This window comes from Peromyscus californicus, unplaced genomic scaffold (assembly GCF_007827085.1).
Source record: "Peromyscus californicus insignis strain IS unplaced genomic scaffold, ASM782708v3 Scaffold_13__1_contigs__length_99412109, whole genome shotgun sequence".
NCBI classification, from domain to species: domain Eukaryota; kingdom Metazoa; phylum Chordata; class Mammalia; order Rodentia; family Cricetidae; genus Peromyscus; species Peromyscus californicus.
The window spans coordinates 86,586,564-86,612,338 of NW_026294424.1; the positions used below are offsets into that span (position 1 = coordinate 86,586,564).

Here is a 25,775-nt window from a genome sequence, read left to right on the forward strand (position 1 = left end):
GGGATTGTAAGCTTGTGCTACAGTGCTAGTTTCCCAAGACTCTCGTTTGTTCTGTACTATAATGATGTCATACTAGACTTTAGTTTTCCTAAAGCACTGTCCCGTTTGAAACCTAAAATGGTTTACATTGAACAGCTCAAATGTTTTATGAAGTGAAGTCCCAACCATAGATAAGTACATTGCTCTTTAACCATCTTAATCTCATTTATCAGACCTTTTGGGGCTTCACAAATATAATTACAAAAAAAAAAAAAAAGTCACTTCATCCTCTGGAGATTTCATATTATTTGCATATTAAATATTTGGAAATTTAGCTGTGAAATCAAGATATTATTTAATGTAAATTTGAAGGCTTTGTCTAGAATCTTTGTTTATTTTAAATAGACTACTTTCTTCCTAAGCAGGCTCTCTGGTCTGTTGTTGGCTTTGTTACTTTATCAGTAAATAGACGATTAAAATGTAGCTCCTCCCATTGGGGAGGCATCAGTACCCGCAGAGCTACTGAGACACAGCACATCCTTCCACTTGGGCACTTGCTTAAACTTGCTGTCAGCAGTCTGAAAGGATGCCTGCACCATTAAAATGAAGATTGCCATTGTTTGCCAGTGTGTTCAGTTGCTTATCAGTGGGGAGGATACTATTATTAGTGGTGATAATAGGATTTGTTGAGTGCTAAGAATCAGAATGGAATTTCATGTTAGATTGGTTTGGGGATTAAAAAATTTTTAGTTATTTCTTTCACACACATTTTATGAGATGACTTATTTATTTTCTGTTACTACCATAACAGATTACCACAAACTTCGGGGCTTGAAACAGCACGATTTTCTGTTTTGTACTTCACTAGGTTCGCAGTCTGATGTGGCGCATATGGACTAACTGAGGTGTTGGTGGTTACTTTCTGGAGACTGTGAGCAGAATCACCCCCATCTGTAGGACACTGCTCCCATTCCGGGCCGTGTGTGCTTTTCCTCCCTCCCAAGGCAGTGACAGACTTCATCATAGTCCTGCTTGAATTTCTCTGTCAGCTCCAGCTCCATCTGATCTAATTGGGAAAGTTCTCACTTTAAGGGTTTATGTGATTGGATTCATGTTGATAATCTAGGATAATCTCTCCATTTTAAGGTCTTAAACCCTAGTCACATGCAAAACTTCTTTTGTCAGTATCATGACATGGATGTCTTCTGGGGGTGTATTTGTTCTTTCTCTCATTTCAGTTACAGAAGGCAACCTAAGGGGGGAGGTTCGCTTTGGCTCCTGGTTTGAGGGTACAGTACAGCCTGGTAGGGAGGCGTGGTGGTAAGGGCATCCTCTGAGTGTGGTGGGAGGAGTGGGAGGTTGCTTGTTCACATCTGGGTTGATGAGAAAGAAACAGGGCTGAGCTAGCCACATCAAGACCTGTTCCACGGAGACCCACTTAATCCAGCTGGGTTCCAGCTCCTAAAGGGTCCCCAGTGTTCTCAAAAAGTGCCACTAGATAGGGACCCGGTATTCAAACACATGAGCCTGTAGGGGGCATTTGATATACGAGCCACATCAGTGGTCACTATTCTGTCTACCATAGAATGCAAATATCTTTCTAGAGTAATGGTTTACTAATTTAAAACTTTTGTAATTTGAATAAATATTGAAAAATTGTATTACCTCTATTTTTGTTTTCTTAGCTTTAAACTCTTACCTGCATTTCCTCTTTGACATTATTTCCTAGGTATTTTGTAAGCACTCGTTAGCTTTGCCATGCAGCGAACCTCCCCACAATTACTCATCACTGCACACACATCTGTGGGTGAGCTGACCCAGGCTGGGTAGTCTGATGACCTTCTACACTGACTATGCTGCCGTGTTTGCAGGTCAGCTGAGCACTGTCTAATCTAGCCTGGGGTTTTGTGGGGCCAGCTCTGGTCCATGTGTCTCTCATGCTCCTAGCTTGGACTTGTGTTTATGAAAAATGACAGAAATAAAAACATTAATGTGGAAACATAGGAAACCTCTTCTGGCTTAAACTTAGAGCAGGGAAACTGTCACTTCTTTATTCTGTCAGCCAAAATTAGTCACATTGCCAAATCAGCAGACTGGGAAATGCATTCTTGACTAGAGAGAGAAGTAAAGGGCACTTAAACTGTTGGGCACTGAGCACATCCCTTTGACTACCTGCTTCTCCAGAGAACTGCCTCACCTTTTTTCTCTGACTCTTAGTTAATGATACACTATTCCTTCCACACCTGGTTCCTCAAGCCTACAGCACAAGAGCTGTTTTAAATTGTTCTTTCTATTCCCTGTCTTCTGTATTTACCTTGCAATCATTTTTCTATTCTATCATCTTTTCAGCCTTATTATTATTTATTCAGCCTTGGCCATCCTTCTTGAGAAGAAAGAGAGGAAATACCCTTTTGTTTCCCACTCCATTCCTTCAGATCCATCTCTTCTATTGCAGCTGGGATGCTCTACAGTTTGAAATTCAGATGTCATTCTTGCTCGCTGGCTTCTCTTTGCCTCTAAAACAGGCAAATTGTGATCTGGAGTTTCCAACCTGCCTCCTTGCTTTCTGTATTACCCCTTGAGTTCTGGAGTTGCAAGCTGTGTCTAGATCTGGTTTACTATCTATTGTTGTATAGTTTATGAGGCTAAAAGGGATTTTTATTTTACTTATTTGAATTTGTGTGTGATCATGTTTGTATGTGTGTAGGTCAGAGATGATCATCAGGTGTCATCCCTCAGGAGCCATCCATCTTGTTTTTTGAAGCAGAATGTCTCACTGGACCCTCATCAGAGTGGACTGATTAGGCTAAGCTGGCTAGCCAGTGAGCTCCAGGCATGTTCCGGTCTCTGCCTCCTCAGCACTGGGATTAGAATCGCATACACCACATCTGGTTTGTTAATGTGTGTTCTGGGGACTAAGCTCAGGTCCCCATGCTTGTGTGAAAGGCCCTTTACTAATTTTCTCTCCATTCTAATTTTTATGTATTTCAGTATTTGTGACACGTGAGAATTAGCAATTCAAATCCGGTGTCTATAAATAAAGTTTTATTGGAACTTAGCTGTGCTTATCCATTTATGGATTTTCTACAGCTCCTTTTGCAGTAGCAGTGTTGAATCATGGCAATGGAGACTACATGACTCACAAAGCTAAAGCACTTACTTTCTGATCCTTCACAGACAAAAATTTGTCAACTTTTACTGTCATCGCATAGAATTTGCAGTGGCCCTCTTCACATACCACTTTATTTCGTGGCTTTTTATCCTGTTCTTTGCCACCTGTTTTTTTTTTCCTTTAATAGTGGCTTCATTAAGATAGATTTCATATACAGCACAATTCAGGTATTTAAAATATATAGCTCAGTAGGTTTTTGTTATATACCGAGAGTTGTGCGAACATTACCACAATATTTATTTGGAATATTTTCATTACTCTTCCAGATATCTCTTTAATGTCCATCTCCCTCACCCCCCCTTCTCCCATTCATGATATTTTGTATAAATGGAATAATTTGTGTTGTTTTGTGACTGTTTTCTATCACTATATAATAAAGAAACTCTACACTATTAATGTAACTGTATGATGGTTTTCAGGTTAATACATGTTGTAGCATGAGTCAAGTCCTTGGTTCTTTTTGTTCTTGATTAATATTTTATTATAGTCTCTTCAACACGTAGACAAGGACTTTCTGAAAAGGACTCCAGCAGCATAGGTAATCAATTCAAGAGCTGACAAGTGGGCTTACATGAAATTCAAAAGCTTCTGTATACATTGCAAAGGAAAAAATCACCAGAGTGAAAAGACTGTAGCTTGAGTTTTCCTGCCTGGCCCACAGTCAGGACAAATCTCTCTCACCCGCCAGTCCCAAGCTGCTCAAACCCGACCAAGTAAACACAGAGACTTATATTGGTTACAAACTGTATGGCCGTGGCAGGCTTCTTGCTAACTGTTCTTACAGCTTAAATTAATCCAGTTCCATTAATCTATACCTTGCCACATGGCTCGTGGCTTACCGGCATCTTCACATGCGGCTTGTCATCATGGTGGCTGGCAGTGTCTCTCTCACTCAGCCTTCCACTTCCCAGCTCTATTCTCCTCCTGTTCCGGTTATACTTCCTGCCTGGCCACGGGCCAATCAGTGATTTATTTATTGACCAATCAGCAACACATTTGACATACAGACCATCCCACAGCAAAAGACAGCCTATAGAATTGGACAAAAGTCTTTGTCAGCTGTGTATCAGACAGGGGAATCAATATTTAGAATCTATAAAGAACTCAAAAAAATAAAACACAAAAATTATATAGTCAATAAATGGGCTAATGAGTTGAGCAGACAGTTTTCAGGAGAAATATATATGACCAATACTTGACAAAATTTTCAACATTCTTAACCATCTAAGAAGTTCAAATTAAAACTGCTTTGAGGACCGGCAAGATGGCTCATTGGGTAAAGGTACCTGTCATGAAGTCTGACAAATTAGAATTCCTGGAATCCACATGGTAGAAAGAACCGACTACCAGAAGTTGTCTGACCTCCATATATGTGGCGTGCACACCAACACACACACAAAACATATAATAAAAAATACAAAACTTCTTTGAGAGTCTATCTTACTCCAGTCAGAATGACTCCCACCAAGAAAGCAAATGTCAACAATGACAGAGGGCTCTAGGAAAAGGGAGACAAATGTAGACATTACAGATGTTAGTGTGCAGACTCCTCAAACACTGAAAATTAAACTGCCATAGGATCAGCTGTGCTGCTCCTGAGTATTTACCCAAAGGGATCTTAAATCAACACAGCAGAGATTCGTGCACACCTGTCTGTGTTTGTTGGTGCACTAACTCACCATAGCTAAGGTGTGACGTCAGCCAACTTGTCTATCAACAGAAGAATGGATAAAACAAAATGTACATATCCACCATGGAATTTATTTCAGCCATAAAACAATGTGTAAAGACAGCTGCAGGAAAATGTGTTCGTTTTGTTAAATTAAAATGTGATCAGTGTGTTAAAGAGAGGATAATGGAAGGCAAGTGACATGAGAGCAGAGGGAGACTGCAGGAGGAATGGGGACCAGCAACAGGCAAGGAGGGGTGACAGAGCAGCGTAGGAAGGTGATGGGTAAATAGAAAACAGAGGGACATATCTGAAACGACATCGAAGCTCATCACTTGGTGTGCTAACTTTTAAGAAGGAATAGGAGCCTTCCCTCCTGGTGTAATGTCACATTTCATGTTCTCATTCAGTAGATGAGGCCTTGAGTTCCTCTGCCTTTGGGGCTGTTATGAATAATGCCACTAGGAATATTTGTGTACCAGTTCGTGTATGGAAAATTCTTTTGGGTGTGTATCAGGACTATCCTTTTTATCCTTCCATAATTGGTTGTGGGGTCATGTCTTTGGCAACTCTTCCCTAACTTCTAGGTTGGGCTAAAGGTCTTCATAGCACCGTGCTAACAGCCTTGTAATATTTAACACAGTATGTTGAAACTATCTCTTTACACGTATGATTCCCCTACTCCTTTGGAGAATAGCCACACTGCTTCCTTCACTGTGTACTGACTCTAAACAGTACAAGTTCTTTGGTATTTGTTAAGTTAAGGAAACTGTAAAACAGTCAGTACCTTTGAGTTAAACTCTCTTCTGTTAGCTTTCTGTCTCATGTAAATCGGCTTTTTAGAAAAGGTCTCCTTGAATACATTCTGTTATAACTGACCTTCGTTTATCTTGTTTTAAGGCCAGCGAGGAAAATTAAGAAAGAAGGAAAAGACAAGGAAAAGATGTCAGATGAAAAAGCAGATGATATAGAAAAGATAAAGTCATACACCTACATGGAAAGTGAACCTGAAGATGATGTCTATTTAAAACGCTTGTACCCGAGGCGGATCTATGAGGTGGAGAAAGCTGTTGACTTACTTAAGAAATTTCAGGTTCTGGACTTTACCAATCCAAAGCAAGGCGTTTATCTTGATTTAACATTAGATATGGCATTGGGGAAAAAGGTACGTAGACTTACATTTATTAAAGTACATACATAAATTGATGTTTTTAAATTTTAAAATTCTGTGCGGGGGTAGGGGGGTAGGGGTAGAGGACACATGGTTTGAAAGTTGAAGTGGGGGTCCTGGGGGTGGGAAGGTTTACACAAAGATGGAGGTAGTGAAAGGGGGGAGTATTGGTGGGTCAAGAAGAACAACCGAGGATGTATCCAAAAGCCATAACTAAACTGGCTACTTCGTGTAAGCTAATTTATAAGTCAAGTTCAAAATTCCTTCTCAACAATAATTTTAGAAAGTCTGATGGTCTTTCTATTTTAGCATGAAAGATATATTACTTGCCCAGTATAAAATATGTTGAAATTGTGCTGGGAAGTTGGACTTCTTTCCTTGGATTCCTTGTTTTATCTTTGTATATTTCAGCATGCTTACTTTTATTATAAATGCATAACATGTTCAGTTCATATAGCTCCATTCAGGATTAAATATGATGATAGATATAAAAGCTTAGTCAGCATCACTGGACACTTCCTGCAGGCCAGCGGCTTTATTTAGCAGTACTTTGCATTTACTTTCTCATTTAATTTTGTAGTCCTGTCAGGAAGTTGAGGTACAGATATGGACTATTTGGCTGAAGGGCACAGAGAAGAAAGAGTTAAGAACTGAATCAAGGCTTGGGTCATTTCTTAGATGTTGTTTATTTTAAATCAACCATGTTAAAATTTTTATTTTGTATATTACTTAGTGTTAATTCTTCGTTTGAAAAGTTTTTATATTACCTCTCCTCACCTAGTTATTAGTGTGGTTCCTAACAGTGTCCTGTAGGACCCCAGGCATCCCTTTGCATATGGAATCCACATACAGACTGACGATAGTAACGATGTGGGCTTTGGCTTACGGTTGCTCAGTTTTGTTGCCTCAGTGCTAGGACCTGAGCCGGCCTTGAGCGTTGTCACTGTAGGAGCAGTCTGCTGCCCCTTGATGTTGACGCTGCTCGTCAGGTATCTGTGAGGCACTGGAGACTACTGACGTCAGTTGTCACAGGTTAATAGAAAAGGAGTGCCAATCAGTACAAGTAAGTTGGATGGCTGATAGAAAGTATACTTAAGAATTTCCTCCTTCTAGTCTGAAAATTCCCCAGGAGACTTTGCTACCTGAAAAAAATATTTTCTAAAAGTAGAATCTTTTGGTCAATTTTATCAGAGGAACAGTCCCTTTCCTCTTCTGCCAAGCCTATGGAGGGCCTGGAACCTGTTTCATATGAAATCTCCCTCAGAGAGCTGATCCTCAGATCTAGATAGGTCCTTCACCAAATTGACTGCAGAGATTCATTAAGGGATTTCTACTTGTATGGTGTCTCAAATGATGCCATTGTTTATTTCGGACTTTCCAATTCACTTCCCAAATATATCTGAAAGTGATGATGATGTAGGTTATAGTAACACAGAGCCACTGAGAAGATCCTTGCTGTCTTGGCTTTCTGTTGTGGATGTGGGGTTTATATTCATAATTGCCTAGAGCCGTGCTGTACGTTAAGGGTCAACTACTGAGCAGGTCAGTTGGATATTATCTTTGTTTAGGATGTCTGGCTATTTTCATCATCTTCCTTGAGTCTGAAAAACAGCTAAAAATTTAATTCAGGGTAGCAAACATCTGTTGACATTCAGGAAATGGAAACCAGGTTTCCATTTATTCCATGATTTTTTGATATCTAGAGAGATACAGATATGAATACATATCCCAATATTTGAGAAACTGATAAATGATTTAGATAGAAACCACATGCACTGGGGTCTGGAGCTAGGAAGAGAGATTTAGATTCTTCTTATCTTTTAAAACAAAACTAGATAGTGTCTTGAGCTTTAAATTCTAGTCAGAGAATAGTTTGGGGTGCCTGAGAGGAGCTCCGGCAGATTGGAAGAGCTAACAGCAGGAGTTGAGTATGCTAGTGCATACCTGTGTTCCCAGCACTGGGGAGCTGAGGCCTGCAGAAAGACCCTATCTGTCCTGCCAGTGAACCAACCAACCAAAACACCTCAAAAATGAAAAACACGGCAGTTTTGTTGTTTATGGAATCCAGAAGGTGATAGAAAAGATGAACTTTGTGTAATTATTTTTCCCTTTGTGTGTTTAGAAAAAGGTGGAGCCTTTTGCCAGTGTTATCAGCTTACCCTACCCTTTTGCTTCAGAAGTCAACAGAGTTGCTGTATTTACAGGGGTAAGTAACTTTGTCAACAATCTTATAATTTAATTGTTAAGAAATTATTACTAGTCAATGAAGGGAGTAATGGATTATCTTAGAGAGAAATTCAGTAGTCACACCAGTCCCTCGAACCGGGGACACCGCGGTTGTTTTACACAGCAGTGACCACTGAGTGCTGTGAGTGGCCAAGAGCACAGCTAAGAGCCAGTCCCTGGTCCCAGAGCCAGCAGGCAAGCACAGGACAGGTGTGGGGTGCAGCTCTGCCAGACTTCCGTGCGCCGACATTCGTTTATAGTGTACGGATGTGTTTGCCTAGTTTTTCTTTCATAACTGAGACTTTTTGCATTTTCTGTTTTACTCTGGAGGAAGAAACTGCGTTCTTTCCAGCAAGCGGGGATTATAATTGTTGGAAGTATTTTCCCAGAAAACAAAAAGAGAGAAATGGGACACAGAAGAAATATCACAAATACTGTTTTTCTTGGAAGTTTTCTTTTGAAATTTCGTGGCTAAATTTTAGTTTTTTAAATTTTTTTTAAATTTTTCCTCCTCATATCAGTTTTATAAAATGTAAGTTAGTAAAACTAACCATATTTTAAGGTTTTGCTTTTGAAGGGTGTATATATTGATAGAACCAGAAACCTGTCACTTGCTACATTCTTTCTGTTTGTTTGTTGAGTCAGGGTCTCTACTCAGTCCTGGCTGTACCAGGCTGACCTTTAACATAGAGCGATCCCTCTGCCTCTGCCTCCTGGGTACTGGGATCAAAGGTGTGGGCCACCACTCCAGACACTTGCTAGGTTCTTTATATGATGTCAAATACTCCAGTGACATACAAACTGAAGTTTTTTCAGAATGCAATGTATCTGATGCAATAATTGAAAACTGATGGCATTTTCAATTAGAAATAAAAACAATTTTGATTTGAATTGGTATTTCTGATAGTTATTGACAATATAATGAATTTGTTTTAACTATTGTGCTTTGGTAGAATGCATCAGAGATTAAAATAGCAGAAGAGAATGGAGCTGTGTTTGCAGGAGGAGTGGATCTGGTTAAGAAGGTATTGTGTTTATGTTCATTGGTTGTAAACATGGTTCTGATAGATCTGGTATCCGTTAATTTATTTGTTTTGTGTTTATGGGGTTTGTGTCTGCATATCTCTGTGCTTCATGTGCTTGTTTGGTGCCCTTAGAGGCCAGAGGAAGGTGTGGGATTCCTTGGGGCCAGAGATACATACAGATAGTAAAGAACTGCCATGTAGTTGCTGGGAATTGAACCCAGGTCTCCTGGAAGAGTGACCAGTGCTCTTAACTGCTGAGCTATCTCTCAACCCCTATCCATTAGTTTATTATATTTGCACATAATCATTAGGATTATATCATCTCCAAAATAGTAGGCTTTGTAAAAAGAGGAAATTTGTTTTGTACTTTCTTCAGATTCAAATCTAAGAAAAAGCCACCAAAACTTTCAGTCGTTGATTATTTCACTCATTTATCTATTTGTTTATTCTTTACTGTTGGCATGAAAGTTTTGTGAATAAAATATACAGGCCAATGTTACTCTGATTTTGAATGTGAAATTTAAAATGAAATCCAAATGTTAGTACACACAACTATCTCATTCGCGTTTTAAAAACCAAGCATGTTGTTCTTTCTGGGAATGAAAGTGGTCGTTTACTTGGTAGTTAATCTCCACAGTATGGTGTTTCCTCTGAACCTCTCCTCCCCAGCCCACTCGAGTGGCAAGGCTGGCTTAGCATGGTAGCTAAGGAGTGAGTGAGTAGCCCACCTTCAGGAAACAGTAGCCTGGGCAGCCTTTTTGAAGAGAATAGTATTGTTTAAAGGTAGGAAGAGGCATATAGCTATTTCTAAAAATTACAAAAGATTTTCCTTAACATTTTCTGGGAGTCCTACTTCTAAATAAGTTAATTAAATTGCATTATGGATGGGGGTGGGCCACAGAGAGACAGGAAAACTGATTTGAAAATGTGTCCTATAATAAATAACCTGGTGTTTTGCTTGACTGACTGGGCTTGTCCTTTAGAGCACACAGCATCCCAGTCAGGTTCTAAATCTGATGGTGATTTTAACTTCTTTTTAAAGGGCATTGGAGATGGTTTATCCTGGAGCCAATTTGAGTGACCAAGGCCCAGGAAACACAAGAGTTAGGTTACCCCTGACTTTATGTTCCCACACGGAAGTGGTTTTGTTACCGTCTAGGGGTCTTGATTGGGTTCTTTTGCTTTACCAGTTAAAGGTTTAAAAGGCAGGAAACTGTTTCAAGGGCACTGGGTAGCAGCAGAGAAACCTTGAGTGCAGTAAACAGGAGCAGACAGACTCAGCAGCTGAAGGCAGGCTTTTGTCAGGGTGAGAAAACACACACACAAGGACACTGAGAGAAACTCCACCAAGCACAAGGGGGACTCGGGAAGCTGAAGCTTCTCCCCGAGGACTGCTTTGAAGAGTCTTCCTCCCTGGCTTTAGGGTTGTGTGTAAACACTTCCTGATCTGGCTTGGACTTGTTGAGCCAGTCCAGCAGCAGGAGGATAGGCCCAGAGCCTTTGTAAATCTGCAGTGAAAAGTCCAGAGTGAGCTCACTGGGAAGTAGGGGTGGACCTTGCTTTAACACAGGTTCTCAGCCCAGTCCAGGTGTAGTATCCCATCCTGTCTGGCATTTCATTTTAATTATTTAAGAAGTACTAAAATGATAAAATGTAAATACACTGCTGCAGGTGCTTGGGAATTTGAGAGTAGGGCTTGGTCTCTGGAGCCAGAAAACTAACATCCAAACATGTGTGCCACTTTTCATCAGCTTCCTGCCTGACCTGAGAGTGTCTCAGGCTGACATTGCCACTCCTTCAGTTCAGTTCTCAGGTGGTCAGAAGTTCTCACTTCTGAAGGAAGAGGCAATGCAGGGGAATGTGTTGCTCAGCCCTACTGCTGTAAAGGAAACATTGGAGCAGAACCAAATACGAACATCTTAATGTGATTTCTGGTATATAAACGTTATAGATACGTAATTTTCCTGTAGGAGCCCTATTTGGTGGATGTATTTTTAGAGGGACAGTGCTATTTGGGCAAATTATCTTAACCTAGAATTTTCTTCCCATCAAATGTTTGAAAGCTTTCCATGATATTTTTAGAAGGTCTTCAATCAGGTTATGAAGTAAGTTAAGAACGGTTTTTTCAAGTAATATCATGGTTGTAGATTTCAAGCACATTTCTGTACATTTATTTACTTACTTATTGCAATACTGGAAATTGAACCCAGGACCTTAAATAGGCTTGGCCAGTGTTCTAAGACTGAGTAATAATACTCTAAGCCCCCATTCCTGTATTCCTGAATTAGTACACTGTTTCTTAGCATTTAGCTGGAAAGATGGCTCAGCAGTTATGAGCACTGGCTGCTCTTGCAGAGGACCCAGGTTCAGTTTCCAGCGCCCACATGGTGGTTCATAACCTTCTGTAACAGTTTCAGTGAATCCTATGCCCTTTTCTGGTCTCCATGGACACTAGGCATGCTTGTGGTGTACAGACATACATGCAAGCAAAACATTCATACTCATAAAAATAAAGATAAAATCTTTTTTTAAAAAAAAACTGTAAATTAGCCTATAATTACTGAACTTTGAATCATTTCTAAGATCTTGATTTATTTATTAAATTCATTTCATTTTGAATGTCACACATATATTTGGCTGGGAGATTTGAAAGTAATGGTTTTTCTTATTTGCAAAAGCATAGTTTCTATCTACAGATTTGTGTTATTCTAAGATGTGTTCCTAATGTTTATTGTAGCATAACATTCACAGATAATTTTTAACTTAAAGGAGCATGTTGTAGAAGTAGTTTTAGGGAGCCTGTTAATGAGAGCCTTACAAACAATTTTTTTTTCTCCCCGAGACAGGATTTCTCTGTGTAGTTTTGGTGCCTCTCCTGGATCTCACTCTGTAGACCAGGCTGGCCTCGAACTCATGGAGATCCACCTGCCTCTGCCTCCCGAGTGATGGGATTAAAGGCGTGCGCCACCACCGCCCAGCTACATCACAATTCTTTAGCATCTCAAAGTTGCCTTTGCTTTCATGTTCTTGGGGATGGAAACCCTGGCTCTAGAACCCCACTGCCTATGTTTGATTGCTGGTGCCTCTCGTAGGAGACACATACTGACTCCTCACTGAGGCTCCAGGTTCCTCATCTGAAATGTTTAGTTAGTTTTAGTGCTTGACTTGTACAATTGCTGTGAACATTGGATGAATTAAATGTGTGAAATATGTGCAAAATTCACGACACATGAGAAATTCTCACTTAATATGTCATTTTTAAGAGGAGCATAGAATGTTATTTAAAGATTGAAGAATTTTTAAAATGAAATACTAGTAATAGGAAGATAAAAATCCTATAATATTGCCTAATTTTATCAAAGTTCAATTTTTCTGAATTCATCAACTGCAACCAAGGCTTTGGATGGGTAAGATTTCATATGAAAATAAATGTTACTGGTGAAATATTTGTACCCTGGAAATATTTTGTTTTAAAGAGGCAATATTTTGTTTAACTTTATTGTCAATTAAATTTTTAAGTAGAGTATAATATAGTGGTGCAATAATTATTTTGGGTGCCTACCTGAATTAATCAACTAATCCTTTAAACTCTGACTATGAATCCCTTTGTTCTGAGAGTGGAAAATAGGGTAAGTCTGCTAAACTATGAGTGAACTTACCCCTGTCCTCTTGCCCTTTGTTGTTAGTTATGGGTAACAAGGGGGTTCTAACTCAGTTCTTTGTGCAAAAAATGATAGATTTAGTTCTTTTGGTGCACTAAATTTAGAGAGTTAGTGGTTGCTAATGAGTTTGACAACTAGGCATTATTAATTTTGCATGTGATCTACTGAAAATGTTTACCTCTCCAGTTTCAATAGACAACAATTCTGCTGTGGGAGATTTGTGTGAGTTAGATACATATCAATGTTATGTTATAGCTTATAACTTCATTTTGCCTAGCATAATCTTATGATAGAATTAAAACCATTGATTGTGTTTAAAAATACATGCAGCTATTTTTAAAATATAACAAGGTGTTTTGATTCTGATGTTTTTCATAACTGGTGACTGTATTTAATGTAATTCTGATTTTGAAGAAACGTATGCATAATAGTTCTTTTTCAAATCATGCTGAAATCATTTATATCCAAAAAGGTAAAGTTTTTTTTGGTGTGTGTGTGTGTGCAATAAAGAGCTGTTTCTGTTTTCCTCTGGTTTTCAGATCTTGGATGATGAGGTTGTTGTGGACTTTTATGTAGCTGTTCCAGAAATAATGACTGAACTTAATCCATTGAGGAAGAAACTGAAAAAAAGATTTCCAAAGGCTACTAGAAGTAAGGGAGAATTTTTGTTATTTCAATATGTTATCAGCAACTTTCTTTATAATTTTGTTTGTAAGAACGCAAAGATGCTATTATGTTTTTAGACCAAATATTATGCCTAGTATGTAAGATTGATGTACGTAGATTTTATTTTTTCCTCTTTTGCATTAATATTGTTACAGTATAATGTGAGTACCTACTTACGGATAATACTGTTTTTTGTTTTTTTAGAGTATAGCCTAGCTGTACATTAATGGAACATAATACCTACTAAGAACAATGTCATCATACCATTTTGTTGACTTTTATACTTCTTTATCAATATACTCATTTAAGCATTCAGCATGTACATAAATGCACATATATGAATGTTTGGCTCATAGGATTTTCCTCTTAGTAGAATTTTTCTTTATGAATACTTCCTTCTTAAGACATATGATAAAAGAAGTGTTATAAAATGAGAGATATGAATCAATGAATTCCTAAGGTACTATGGCTATTGGGGGGGGTATTTAAATATAGGTGGAGAACAAAGTGACATGTCATGAATGAGGCGACTTTATTTATTTATTTATTTATTTAAACTTCTTGATTGATTCTTTGGGAATTTCACATCATGCACCCCAGTTCCGCCCACTTTCCAGTGCCCCCACATCCTCCCCTTACCCCTACAGCACCCCTCCACAACAGACAGTTAGAAAAGGAAAATCAAGCCAAAGCAAGCAGGCCAGCCAACAAAAACCTCTTCTCTCTCCTGCCTCCAACAGAAGAGGTGACTTTTTAGCTGTTACCAGTAGAATTGGATGAACTAGTTGAGAAATAATATTTTAAGTAGAAAGAAATTTTAATCACAGAACTAAAGTAGGCTAGAAAGTGTAGGCTGGCTCCAAGAAGTGTCAGTTAGATCCTTCCAGTTGTAGAGATGGTACCTCTGTGTTGATATGGAAGTGAACAATGGGAAATGATGTTGGAGGGTGGGTTGATGCTATTTGAGGAAGTCTTTGAATTAGGAGTTAGTGAGCATGGGCTTGTTTTCTTATCATTATGAATCATTTAGATGTTATAGGGTGTGATGTGACATGATCTGTTTTCTAGAGTACATAAGAAATACTGGTTTGCATTGAAACTTGAGGGAGGGAACAGTTGGGCTGCAATTGCAAGAGGCTGATGTGGGTAATGTTTAAGTTCTGCACGGTGAGAACAGAGCGAAGGGTACAGTGTTACAGACGGATTTTGTGACTGGACAGGAAGGGAGTGGTTGATGGGGAGAAAGGAAAAGTCAGCTGTGCTGAGGTCTTCACACGAGGCATTTCCCTGACACGTGATGTCATTAATGAACTGGGCACATTTATGAGCACTCTCAGAACAGACTTCATTTGTTGTAGGTGGTGCTGAATGTCTCGTATAGATAAGAATTGTTTTCTATAAGGTATTGTAAATAGAACAAGATCTTAAAATTTGTTTTGGTAAATTGTTTTTTTCAAATTTCAACTTAAGTAGAGCTAAAATAAAATCTTAACTAAAATTCTTCATACGTATTAGCCACTAAGATATCTAGTCGTGCTCTGACTACAAATGATTCAAATGGACTCAAGTTCTTTAGTATACTGTGGCTTTGTTACTTTTCTATCCTGCATTAAGTCACACCTTGTTAAATGCAAGCAGGGACTTGGCGTTTTTCATAGAGCTTTCCATTGCAGCTGTCTTTGTTGTTAGGAATCAGACTCACATTTTTCCTAAGTCAGGCCTGAAGTTGAATGTTATTGGGGGAAAGCAGACTGTAGTCAAACTTAAAAAAATCTGCAAAATTAGTATTTGTTTCTAATCAGCTCTAGTTGCAGACAGCGGCACTAACGGAGGCGGTGAGAGGTGAGGGTCACGGCACCCATGCCCTGTGGGCCACTGCTGGGCCACTCAGCTGGCTCTCGGCACCGCCTGCTGACGCCACCACTCTGTTCTCTAGAACCCCCAGATGATTCCATTTCTGTTGTTCTTGTCATTAGCATTACTGCTGCTGTTGTTTAGTCTAGAAGGTTCTTCCATTATCATTACTGCTTTGTTTTCTTTTTTAATTCCAGAGGTTTTCAATAACTTCTTTATTCCAAATGGCAACTTTCCTGTCAGAGTTTTTATTTTTATCAGTGTGATTTACTTTATTTCTACTTTCATGAGCCATACCTTCCACTGACTGTGTGTGTGTGTGTGTGTGTGTGTGTCCTTAATGTGTGTCCCCGCCAGCTGTGTAGCGTCCCCCTTTCTTAACATTGCCTTTGCACCCCCCGCAGGGTCTGCTCAGTAGAACTAGTAAAACATTTGTGGTCTGTAAGCATGAAAACAAACTATTAGCCTGTCAGAATGTTCAAACAGAACACACCAGATGTACATGAGAACAGACGAGCTTGTATTACGCATTTTTAGAGCTTGTTCAGACTCTTGTTTCAGAAATTTTGATTTCCTTTAGATCCAACAAAACACACTGAGGTAGACTAGAAGTTCTGAAGCTAAAGTGGAACCAGCTGCTGCAGCTGAGCTCACTGGTTCCCATTGTCTCAGGTCACTAGCAGGAGTGAGAATGACCATCTCTGCTAGATCCAATGTGCATACTTCACAGCGTGTTTTATTGTAATTTCTTACATAACTATAGGCAGTTTCACTTCTTCAAATTCCCATTTGGCTTGTTTTCTAAGTACTTCTTTTTTGTTTGATAAAAAATATTTAAAATTTGCTTGAAAGAAATTTGGCTTCACTTTGCTAATTATTGCTCCTTTACCTCCCCAAGAGCTCTCTGAATTTCTTATATCATCAATGTAGACGTGTTTTTTTTTAGTGTGTGTGTGTGTGTGTGTGTGTGTGTGTGTGTGTGTGTGTGTGTTTATGTCTATTCAGGTGTGTGTACACATTCATTCATGTGGAAGCCCGAGGTTGATGTCGGGTGTTTTCCTCAGTCCCTCTCTACCGTATGTTTTGAGACATGGTCTCTCACTGAGCCTGGTTAGGCTGGCTGGGCAGTGAGCTCCAGGGATCCTCCCGTCTGCTTCCTTTAAAGAAGTTGTCTTAGGTTTTCTATTGCTGTGAAGAGACACCATGACCATGGCAATTCTTATGAAGGAAACCATTAATTGGGGTGGCTCACTTACAGTTCAGAGGTTCAATCTTTTATCATCATGGCAGGAAGCAAGGCAGCATATAGGCAGATGTGGTGCTGGAGAAGGAGCTGAGAGTTTTTTCACCTTAACTCACAGGCAACAGGAAGTGGTCTGAGACACTGCATGTGGCTTGAACATATATGAGATCTCAAAGCCTGCCTCCACAGTGACACACTTCCTCTAACAAAGCCATACTTCCTAATAGTGCCACTACCTTTGGGGGCCATTTTCTTTCAAACCACCACATTCCATTCCCTGGCCCCCAAAGGCTTGTAGCCATATCAAAAATGCATTCAGTTCAACTTCAAAAGTCCTCATAGTCTATCACAGTCTCAACAATTTTTAAAAGTCCAAAGTTCAAAGTCTCTTCTGAGAGTCATGCAATCTCTTAACTGTAATCCCCTATAAAATCAAAATCAGAAAACAGATCCAACATGTAGTGGCACAGGATATACATTATCATTCAAAAATGTAGGGAAAGGAGCATAATGAGGAAATACTGGACCAAATCAAGACCAAAAACAAGCTGGGAAATCTCTAAACTCTGTCTGTATGTCTGATGTCAAAATACTCTTCAGATCTTCAGTTCCTTTCAGCTTTGTTGACTGCAATATGCTTCTTTCCCTTGGGCTGGCTCCACTCTCTGTTAGCAGCTTTCCTTGGCAGGTATCCCATGGTTCTGGCATCTCCAACATCTTAGGATCTCCAAGACAGTCCAGGCTTCAACTTCATAGCTTTGTGCAATGGCCTCTCTAGGCCTCCATTCAAGGACACCCCTGACACATGCCTGGCCTCAGTGGCTTTCCTTAGTTGTGGAGGCAAATTCCAGAACCCCTTTCTTCTATCCTTAACTCTAAAATCAGAAGCAAGTGGCTGAAGCTGCCAAGTTTTGCTGCTTGCTGGGGCAGCAACATGGCTCCCTCATTCAATTACATCTTGACCAGCTTTCTATTTTCCATGGTTTCCTTCACTGCCTAAGCTTGACTGTCCTGGATCTTGCTCTGTAGACCAGGCTGGCCTCAAACTCAGAGATCTATTAGCCTTTGTCTTTGGAGTGCTGGGATTAAAGGTGTGTATCACCACACCTGGCTCTAAGCTTTTCTTTAATTCCTTTTCACAAATTGGAAATTTAGCTGGTTTGGGATCTTGCCCTGAGGTCACCACTCCCTTTATTCTGTCTCTTAATCTGTTTATCTCTGAACACAGGATTTAACTCATTCTACTTCCTGGTGCTTTTTCTCCTAAATAAAATTTTACATTTTGTAATATTTACCCTGCTCAGCTTGGTCCTTTTCATTATAAATCTTCATTAGAGTTAACACTTATAACCACACAGCAGAGCCTATATTGGCTGTTTTGAGATTTCCGTTAGTAGAATTAATCTCTTTACTTTAGCCTCAGGCAGACTCTTCAGACAAGGGCAAAAGCAGCCACTTTCTTCCCCAAAATATTACAAGAAAGATTTCTAGGCAACATACAGAAATTCTTCTCCTCTGAAACCTCTTGAGCCAGCCCCCCACAGTTCAAATCACTCTCAGCACCACTCTCTTCCAAGCTCCTAATATTATGGCCCACTAAGCAGTGCTTAAAGCATTCCAGTGCTTTCCTAGCCCAGAGTACCAAAGTCCAAGTTCCTCCAAACAGAAACATGGCCTGGCCTTTCACAGCAATCCCCAGTCCCTGCCACCAGTTTCTGTGTGTGTTAGGGTTTTCATTGCTGTGAAGAGACACGGTGACCACAGCTACTCCCATTTAATTGGGGGTGGCTTACAGTTTCAGAGGTTTAGTCCATCATCATGGTGGGAAACAAGACAACATGCAGGCAGACGTGGATCTAGAAAAGGAGCTGAGAGTTCTTTCATCTTGACTCACAGGCAACAGGAAGTGGTCTAAGACACTAGGTGTGGCTTTAGTGTATATGAGACTCACAGTGACACTTCCTCTTACAAGACCACACCTACTCCAACAATGCCACACCTCCTAATAGTGCCACTTCCTTTGGGGACCATTTTGTTTTCAAACCACCAGAGGTGGTTGTATCAGATGTAAGACTCATAAATGCTAAAATTATGAAAATTTAAAGTACTGTTCAGGTCTTGAAATAGCATTTTGTGCTTCCAAGTATTGCTTCTATTACTGAAATTGAACTCTTAGGTTATATGAGGAAAAATGCAAAAACAATTTTCAACCCCCCATACTAGTTTAAAAGCTATTGGTACGTGAAAAAATCCATTACTGATTAAGTACTATTATAATAATAGATTAATTATGAGTGTCTTATGGATAATCCTGATGTTAACTTTGTTTCCTTTATATCAGCCATAGGGGCTGCTGTGCTGTTTCTCACATATTTACATGCCGAGTTCTTCCTTTACTTTCTTGGGTCTTGGATTGATTTACTTTTTGTGTCTGTCTGCAGTGTTCTTTATTGCCCCTCTCCCACTTTCTTATTCAGATACCACTTGAACAGGCCGACCATGACCATCCAATGGAAAGTAATTACTCTCAACTTTCCATTATCTATAGAGATTTTGTTATTGAGTCTCTGTATTCTTTTTAGGACTTAACACACATAGCACCAGCAGCAGCAGCAGCTTCTTTTCGTTTTCTTCTTTAGTATGTGTTCAATTTCTGCTGTTAGAGCAAAGATATCTTCATCTTACCTGTTGCTATTTTCTTGTGACCTCGAATGGTATCTGGCCAAGGATAGTCACTCTACAAATGTTTGTGCAACTAATGACCATTTAATGCAGGATTCATTTGAAAGAAGCTACAGAGTTAATAACTCCACTGAAGCATGGGTTAAGTCTGATTTACACATTTAAATAGAATTGTGGTTATACTAATTGAGCACCTGGTTGTGCCCACTGGATGTGTGGTGGCTTTTAACAAGGAGGGAAAGTCTTTGATGTCATGAAACCAGGCCTTTACTTTCGGCAGTTAGAAAAACCAGCTGAACGTCAGCACTTAACCACACCCAGATTTGTCTAGTAAACAGAGAACACTTCCCTGCGGTTCAGGCCTTGCTTTGGTTGAGGCTGCCCTTGTTGTGCAATCTTAGTTCTGTAGTGCTTGGTTGCCTCCACTTCCTTACCAAGTATTAGTCTTCCTTCCAGCCTCCTCTCACAGTTATCCAAGATAGTGCTCACAGTTCCAGTCACAGAGCGTCGTTTCCCCCCAGACTCAAATGTCACTTCTGCGTTTGCACAATTTCCTAAACGTCAAGCATGTTCAATTGTAACTAGCTTTCTTCTTTCCTTCTTAACTTCCTTCCTTCCTTCCTTCCTTGCTTCTTTGTTTTCTGTGGTAAAGGATAAAAAAGATACACTAGAATGAAAGACTGAAATGTGTTTATTATGGAAGCAGTAGAGAGTGTTAGAGGGAGAGAAAGGCAAGGAAGAAAGTAGAAGAGTGTGAAACACAGAGAAAGAAAGTGGAGGTCAGGTACATGTCAGTAGACCCAATCAGAGGCGCGGTAAGCTGATATCTGTCGCTTTGGGAAACAGACTTGAGTAGGAGTGAGTGTACACTTCTCAGCCTTGGCGCTATCCCTTGCTGTGGCCTTAAGCGAACTCTGTAACAAGGAAGTGCAGGCAACAGATTACTGAGGACCATTAATTCTTATTGACAAAATGGGTTTTATGCTAACAAATGCCCAATCATTTCTTTTGATAATATAAGCAGTGCTTAGCACAAACTGGATATAAAAAAGTTCATAGTGAGCACAGACCAACTTCCTAAGAATCCTAAAAGTGGCTGTTCATTTGTACCATTGCTTTAGGAGAACTTACTGTGCTTCCATATGTCCATTCTACCATTATGATCCATTTGTTATATAATTGGTAATTACTGAGTGCCAACTATGTTCTGAAAATTGAAAGACTAAAAGGCAGTTTACATTTTTTTGTTTGTTTGTTTTCAAGACAGCATTTCTTTGTGTAGCGCTGGCTGTCCTGGATCTCACTTCTGTAAACCAGGTTGGCCTTGAACTCACAGAGACCCACTTGCCTCTGCCTCAACAATGCTGAGATTAAAGGTGTGTGGCACCACCGCCCAGCTGACAGTTCACATATTGACAGAAGAGACAGAGGAGAATAAACTTAAGCATTAAAGTGCCATGAGTATTGGGAAATATAGAGTATACTTATGAGAATAAGTAACTGCTTCTTGGAATCAAATTATATAAAGAAGATAGCAGTTGAGACATTAATCATGAATGTCTAACATGTGGACTATATTCTAGGCAGAAGAAATGGTTTCATTAATGTTAAAAAAAAGTCAAGTGCCGGGCGGTGGTGGCGCACGCCTTTAATCCCAGCACTTGGGAGGCAGAGCCAGGCGGATCTCTGTGAGTTCGAGGCCAGCCTGGTCTCCAAAGCGAGTTCCAGGAAAGGCGCAAAGCTACACAGAGAAACCCTGTCTCGAAAAGCCAAAAAAAAAAAAAAAAAAAAAAAAAAGTCAAGCAAGAGTGAGTGTATTCAGGGAGTTCTAAGCCACTGTCTGTCATTTGGATGTAGAGTGTTATCAGATGGTGGTAGTGAAGGGTAGACAGTGATAGGCAGTGGGCCAAGCACTGGGGTCTTTTTGTGCCATTCCACAGAGATTAGATTTTATCCTCTTTGTATTCTGAGAACCTTATTCGGAATCACGAGATCTGGTTTTCTTGTTAGAATGAATACTCTGTGGGCATGTAAGTTGTAGGGTGGATGTGAGGATATAGAAACTTAAATAGAGAATGCTGCGGAGGCTGTTGGAGTAGTTCAGATAACAGAGGCAAGTAACTTTGGCAATAGCAGTGAAGACAGAAACAGGTTCTTGAGGGATGTTGAAGAGGTGGAATCAACAACAACTACCGATTCAATATGAAGTGTAAAGGCATCTGGAATGATTCTCTAATTTGTGTCATATGAAGTATAGTGAATATTGTTTTAAAGACATACATAGGAAGTAAATGAGGTTTTAACATAACAGTTACCACAAGTAAAGATGGCAGAGGAAAAGAGATTAGCTGATACGTATTATGTATTAACATGAAGTAGTTTATGATTTTAAAAAAAAGTGATCATTGTAATCTCCAGAGCATGTTTAAAAGGCGTATAGCTTAAATCTAAATATGGAGTAAAAGACGTGATTTTTGTTTGTTGAAAACAAAGAACGGCTGTGTAAGAGGAACACAGGAACAAAGATGAGGAGATAGTGGAAAGCACATCCCTTTCTAGTTCCAGCCAAGAAGCCATCCCCAATTAACAGCCTCTCACAGAGGGAGAAGTAGTTTGTCCAAGGGAGTCTCACTGGGTGTACAAACACACTTCAGGGCAGGCCCCATGCCCAGCAGTAAAATGAATGCAAAGGTATTTTGTCTTCCCTTTGTACTGCTTTTTTTTTTTTTAAAGCTTACTGGTTTTTTGATTGTCTGATGGTTTCCTATTTTGAGTGTGTGTGTGTGTGTGTGTGTGTGTGTGTGTTTCTTCTGTTCTTTCTTAGTTTCTTTTTTTGTCTGTTAGTTTGTTCATTTTGTTTTTATCCTTGTTCGTCTGTTTTTATTTGCCTGTTTGTTTTCTTGGTGGGAGGAGTTTGAAGAGTGGGGAGGTGGGAAGGATCTGGGAAGAGATGACAGAGAGGAAACCTTGATTAGAATATATTGTGTGAAAATTACCTCATTTTCAAGAAGTTTTTAAAAATTAGGTATACTTTAACATTTCATACTAAAACTTTTTAAAACTGTGTTTGTGTGTATGTGCACATGATAGAGGGCAGGCTCACGTGCATGTGCAGAGGTCAGGGTCAGCTCTGGGGAGTTGGTTCTCCCCCAGTTGGACTGAGAATTGACCTCCAGACTCCATGGTTGATGGCAGAAGTCTGTTTGCAGGCTGCTGCTGGACTGACAGTGTCATTGTTCTTGCTGATTTTGGAGTTCCTTGCTCTGCATCCTCTCCATATGTTAGCACATCGCATTGTAGCTTCTTCAAAGCCAATAAGAAAGAGAATTTTCTTCAGAAGAGGCATTGTAGTGTTATATGATGCGATTTTGTGCACATCATTCTGTTTCTTGGTTAGAAAGCAGGTTGCAGGCCTCATCCACATCCAGTGGGAGATCACCCAAGAAAAGGGGACCATAGCAACACCCTGGTGTCTGTCTGCCACAGCTTAGTTGCTGTTTTTTCACATGGGACTCGTGTTTATTTCAGTCATTAATTTTGATAATTGTTTAGATGCTGTAATCATTTTGGATTTTTCTGATTTTTCTAACCAGATTCCATTGGCCGTGACATCCCCAAAATGCTTGAATTATTTAAAACTGGACATGAAATTATGGTAGATGAAGAAAGGCCAAATTTTCTCAGCACCAAAATAGCAACAGTAAGTTATAGTTGAATCTCTTTTGCTCAGATGCCACATAAGTAGCATACCTGACATTTGAACTTGCCTTTGAACTGTCATCAAAGACATTGTAAAGAACCGTATTCTGTAAGTTGAGCTTACCAACTTTAATGGTACTTGAGAGTTTCTTCCTCCAGAGCCTGCTGTAGCACAGATGTATGTGTGCTCACGTGTGTTTGTTTATACACACAAATACACACACAAAATGTAAAAACTTAAAGAGAATTTCTTCCTGTGTTATGTGCTGCTCACTGGCATTTACTTGTTTTTTGCCTAATTTGTCTGTTCTAACATACAAGTTTTTTGTTTTTTTTTTTAAATTTTAGTTTTTTTTTTTTTTTTATTTTGCAGTACAATTCAGTTCTACATATCAGCCACGGATTCCCTTGTTCTCCCCCCTCCCGTCCCCCTCACCTTCCCCCCCCCCAGTCCCCTGCCTCATTCCCATCTCCTCCAGGGCAAAGCCTTCCCCACAGACTGAGATCAACCTGGTAGACTCAGTCCAGGCCGAGCCAAGCAATCCTGCATAGGCCCCAGGTTTCAAACAGCCAACTCAAGCAATGAGCACAGGACCCGGTCCCACTGCCTGGATGCCTCCCAAACAGATCAAGCCAATCAACTGTCTCACCCATTCAGAGGGCCTGATCCAGTGGGGACCCCTCAGCCATTGGTTCATAGTTCATGTGTTTCCATTCATTTGGCTATTTGTCCCTGTGCTTTATCCAACCTTGGTCTCAACAATTCTTGCTCATATAAACCTTTCTCATTCTCGCTAATTGGACTCCCAGAGATCCACCCAGGGCCTAGTCATGGATCTCTGCATCCAGATCCCTCAGTAGTTGGATGAGGTTTCTAGCACAACAATTAGGGTGTTTGGCCATCCCATCACCAGAGTAGGTCAGTTCGGGCTGTCTCTTGACCATTGCCAGCAGTCTGTTGTGTGGGTATCTTTGTGGATTTCTGTGGGCCTCTCTAGCACTTTACTTCTTCCTATTCTCATGTGGTCTTCATTTACCATGGTCTCCTATTCCTTGTTCTCCCTCTCTGTTGTTGGTCTAGCTGGGATCTCCCGCTCCCCCAAGCTCTCTTTCCCTCAACCCTCGCCTTTCACTACCCCGACTCATGTCCAGGCTGTTCATGTAGATCTCATTCCATTTCTCTGTCATTGGGCGATCCCTGTGTCTTTCTTGGGGTCCTGTTTTCCAGGTAGCCTCCCTGGTGATGTGAGTAGCAGACAAGTCATCCTTGTTCCACATCTAGTATCCTGCTATGAGTGAGTACATACCATGTTTGTCTTTCTGAGGTTACCTCACTCAGGATGATTTTTTCTAGATCCATCCATTTGTCTACAAACCTCATGATGTCATTGTTTTTCTCTGCTGAGTAGTATTCCATTGTGTATATGTACCACATTTTGTTTATCCATTCTTCAGTTGAAGGGCATCTAGGTTGTTTCCATGTTCTGGCTATTACAAACAATGCTGATATGAACATAGCTGAACAAGTGCTCTTATGGTGTGGTTGAGCATTCCTTGGGTATATGCCCAAGAGTGGTATAGCTGGACCTTGGGGGAGATGGATTCCCAATTTTCTAAGAAAGCGCCATATTGATTTCCAAAGTGGTTGTACAAGCTTGCATTCCCACCAGCAGTGGAGGAGAGTTCCCCTAGCTCCACATCCTCTCCAGCATAAGGTGTCTTCAGTGTTTTTTTTTTTTTTTTTTGGTTTTTTTCGAGACAGGGGTCTTCAGTGTTTTTGATCTTAGCCATTCTGACAGGCGTAAGGTGGTATCTCAGAGTTGTTTTGATTTGCATTTCCCTGATGATTAGGGATGTTGAGCAATTCCTTAAATGTCTTTCGGCCATTTGAGTTTCCTCTGTTGAGAATTCTCTGTTTAGTTCTATAGCCCATTTCTTAATTGGACTGTTGGGCATTTTGATGTCTAATTTCTTGAGTTCCTTATATATTCTGGATATCAGTCCTCTGTCAGATGTGGGGTTGGTGAAGATCTTTTCCCATTCTGTAGGCTGTCGCTTTGCCTTGTTGACCGTATCCTTTGCTCTACAAAAGCTTCTCAGTTTCAAGAGGTCCCATTGATTGATTGTTTCTCTCAGAGTCTGTGCTACTGGTGTTCTATTTAGGAAGTGGTCTCCTATGCCAATGTGTTCGAGACTGCTTCCTACTTTCTCTTCTAGCAGGTTCAGAGTAGCTGGATTTATGTTGAGGTCCTTGATCCACATGGACTTAAGTTTTGTGCACGGTGATACATACAAGTTTTTTTTCGTCATTTAATATTTAAGTTTTTTCAGAGTTGTAAGGCTTGGATCTAATATATCCTTATATTTGCTGAGCATATAGATATTTAGCATATAATATATATTTATATATATACCATATAATGGATTAATTTGCTTTATTTCAATTAATTTTGTGTCTGGTATTTTACATTGTTTACACACTTATGGAACATGCTGGATGTCAGTTTCCAATACCATTTTAGGGCATTAATATGGGTGTGTTAGAGTTATAGAGCTGTGTTTTTAAATAAATAAGCATTTGGAACATTAGTGTTATTATTAGGTTATTTGCAACTGTTCTTTGTACTGAAAAGTCTCTAAAGGAATAGTAGTAACTTGTTGATAACAAAATTTGATCCCTTCCAAGTGTCTGGTGCTATTCTAAATGCTTTTGCTCGTTAAATCTTC

General features: G+C 39.9%; 1 protein-coding gene across 4 annotated transcripts in view; it reads left to right on the forward strand.

Annotated features, from left to right (window-relative positions):
- Mrpl1 (mitochondrial ribosomal protein L1) overlaps positions 1-25,775 on the forward strand; it is a 115,271-nt gene that overhangs the window by 67,646 nt on the left and 21,850 nt on the right. For all 4 annotated transcript variants that reach the window (XM_052735409.1, XM_052735410.1, XM_052735411.1 and 1 more), the window contains 5 exons: positions 5,721-5,985; positions 8,114-8,197; positions 9,171-9,242; positions 13,444-13,555; positions 22,943-23,049. In XM_052735409.1, the coding sequence (XP_052591369.1) occupies positions 5,721-5,985; positions 8,114-8,197; positions 9,171-9,242; positions 13,444-13,555; positions 22,943-23,049 (640 nt within the window). The remainder of the gene's footprint in view (positions 1-5,720; positions 5,986-8,113; positions 8,198-9,170; positions 9,243-13,443; positions 13,556-22,942; positions 23,050-25,775) is intronic.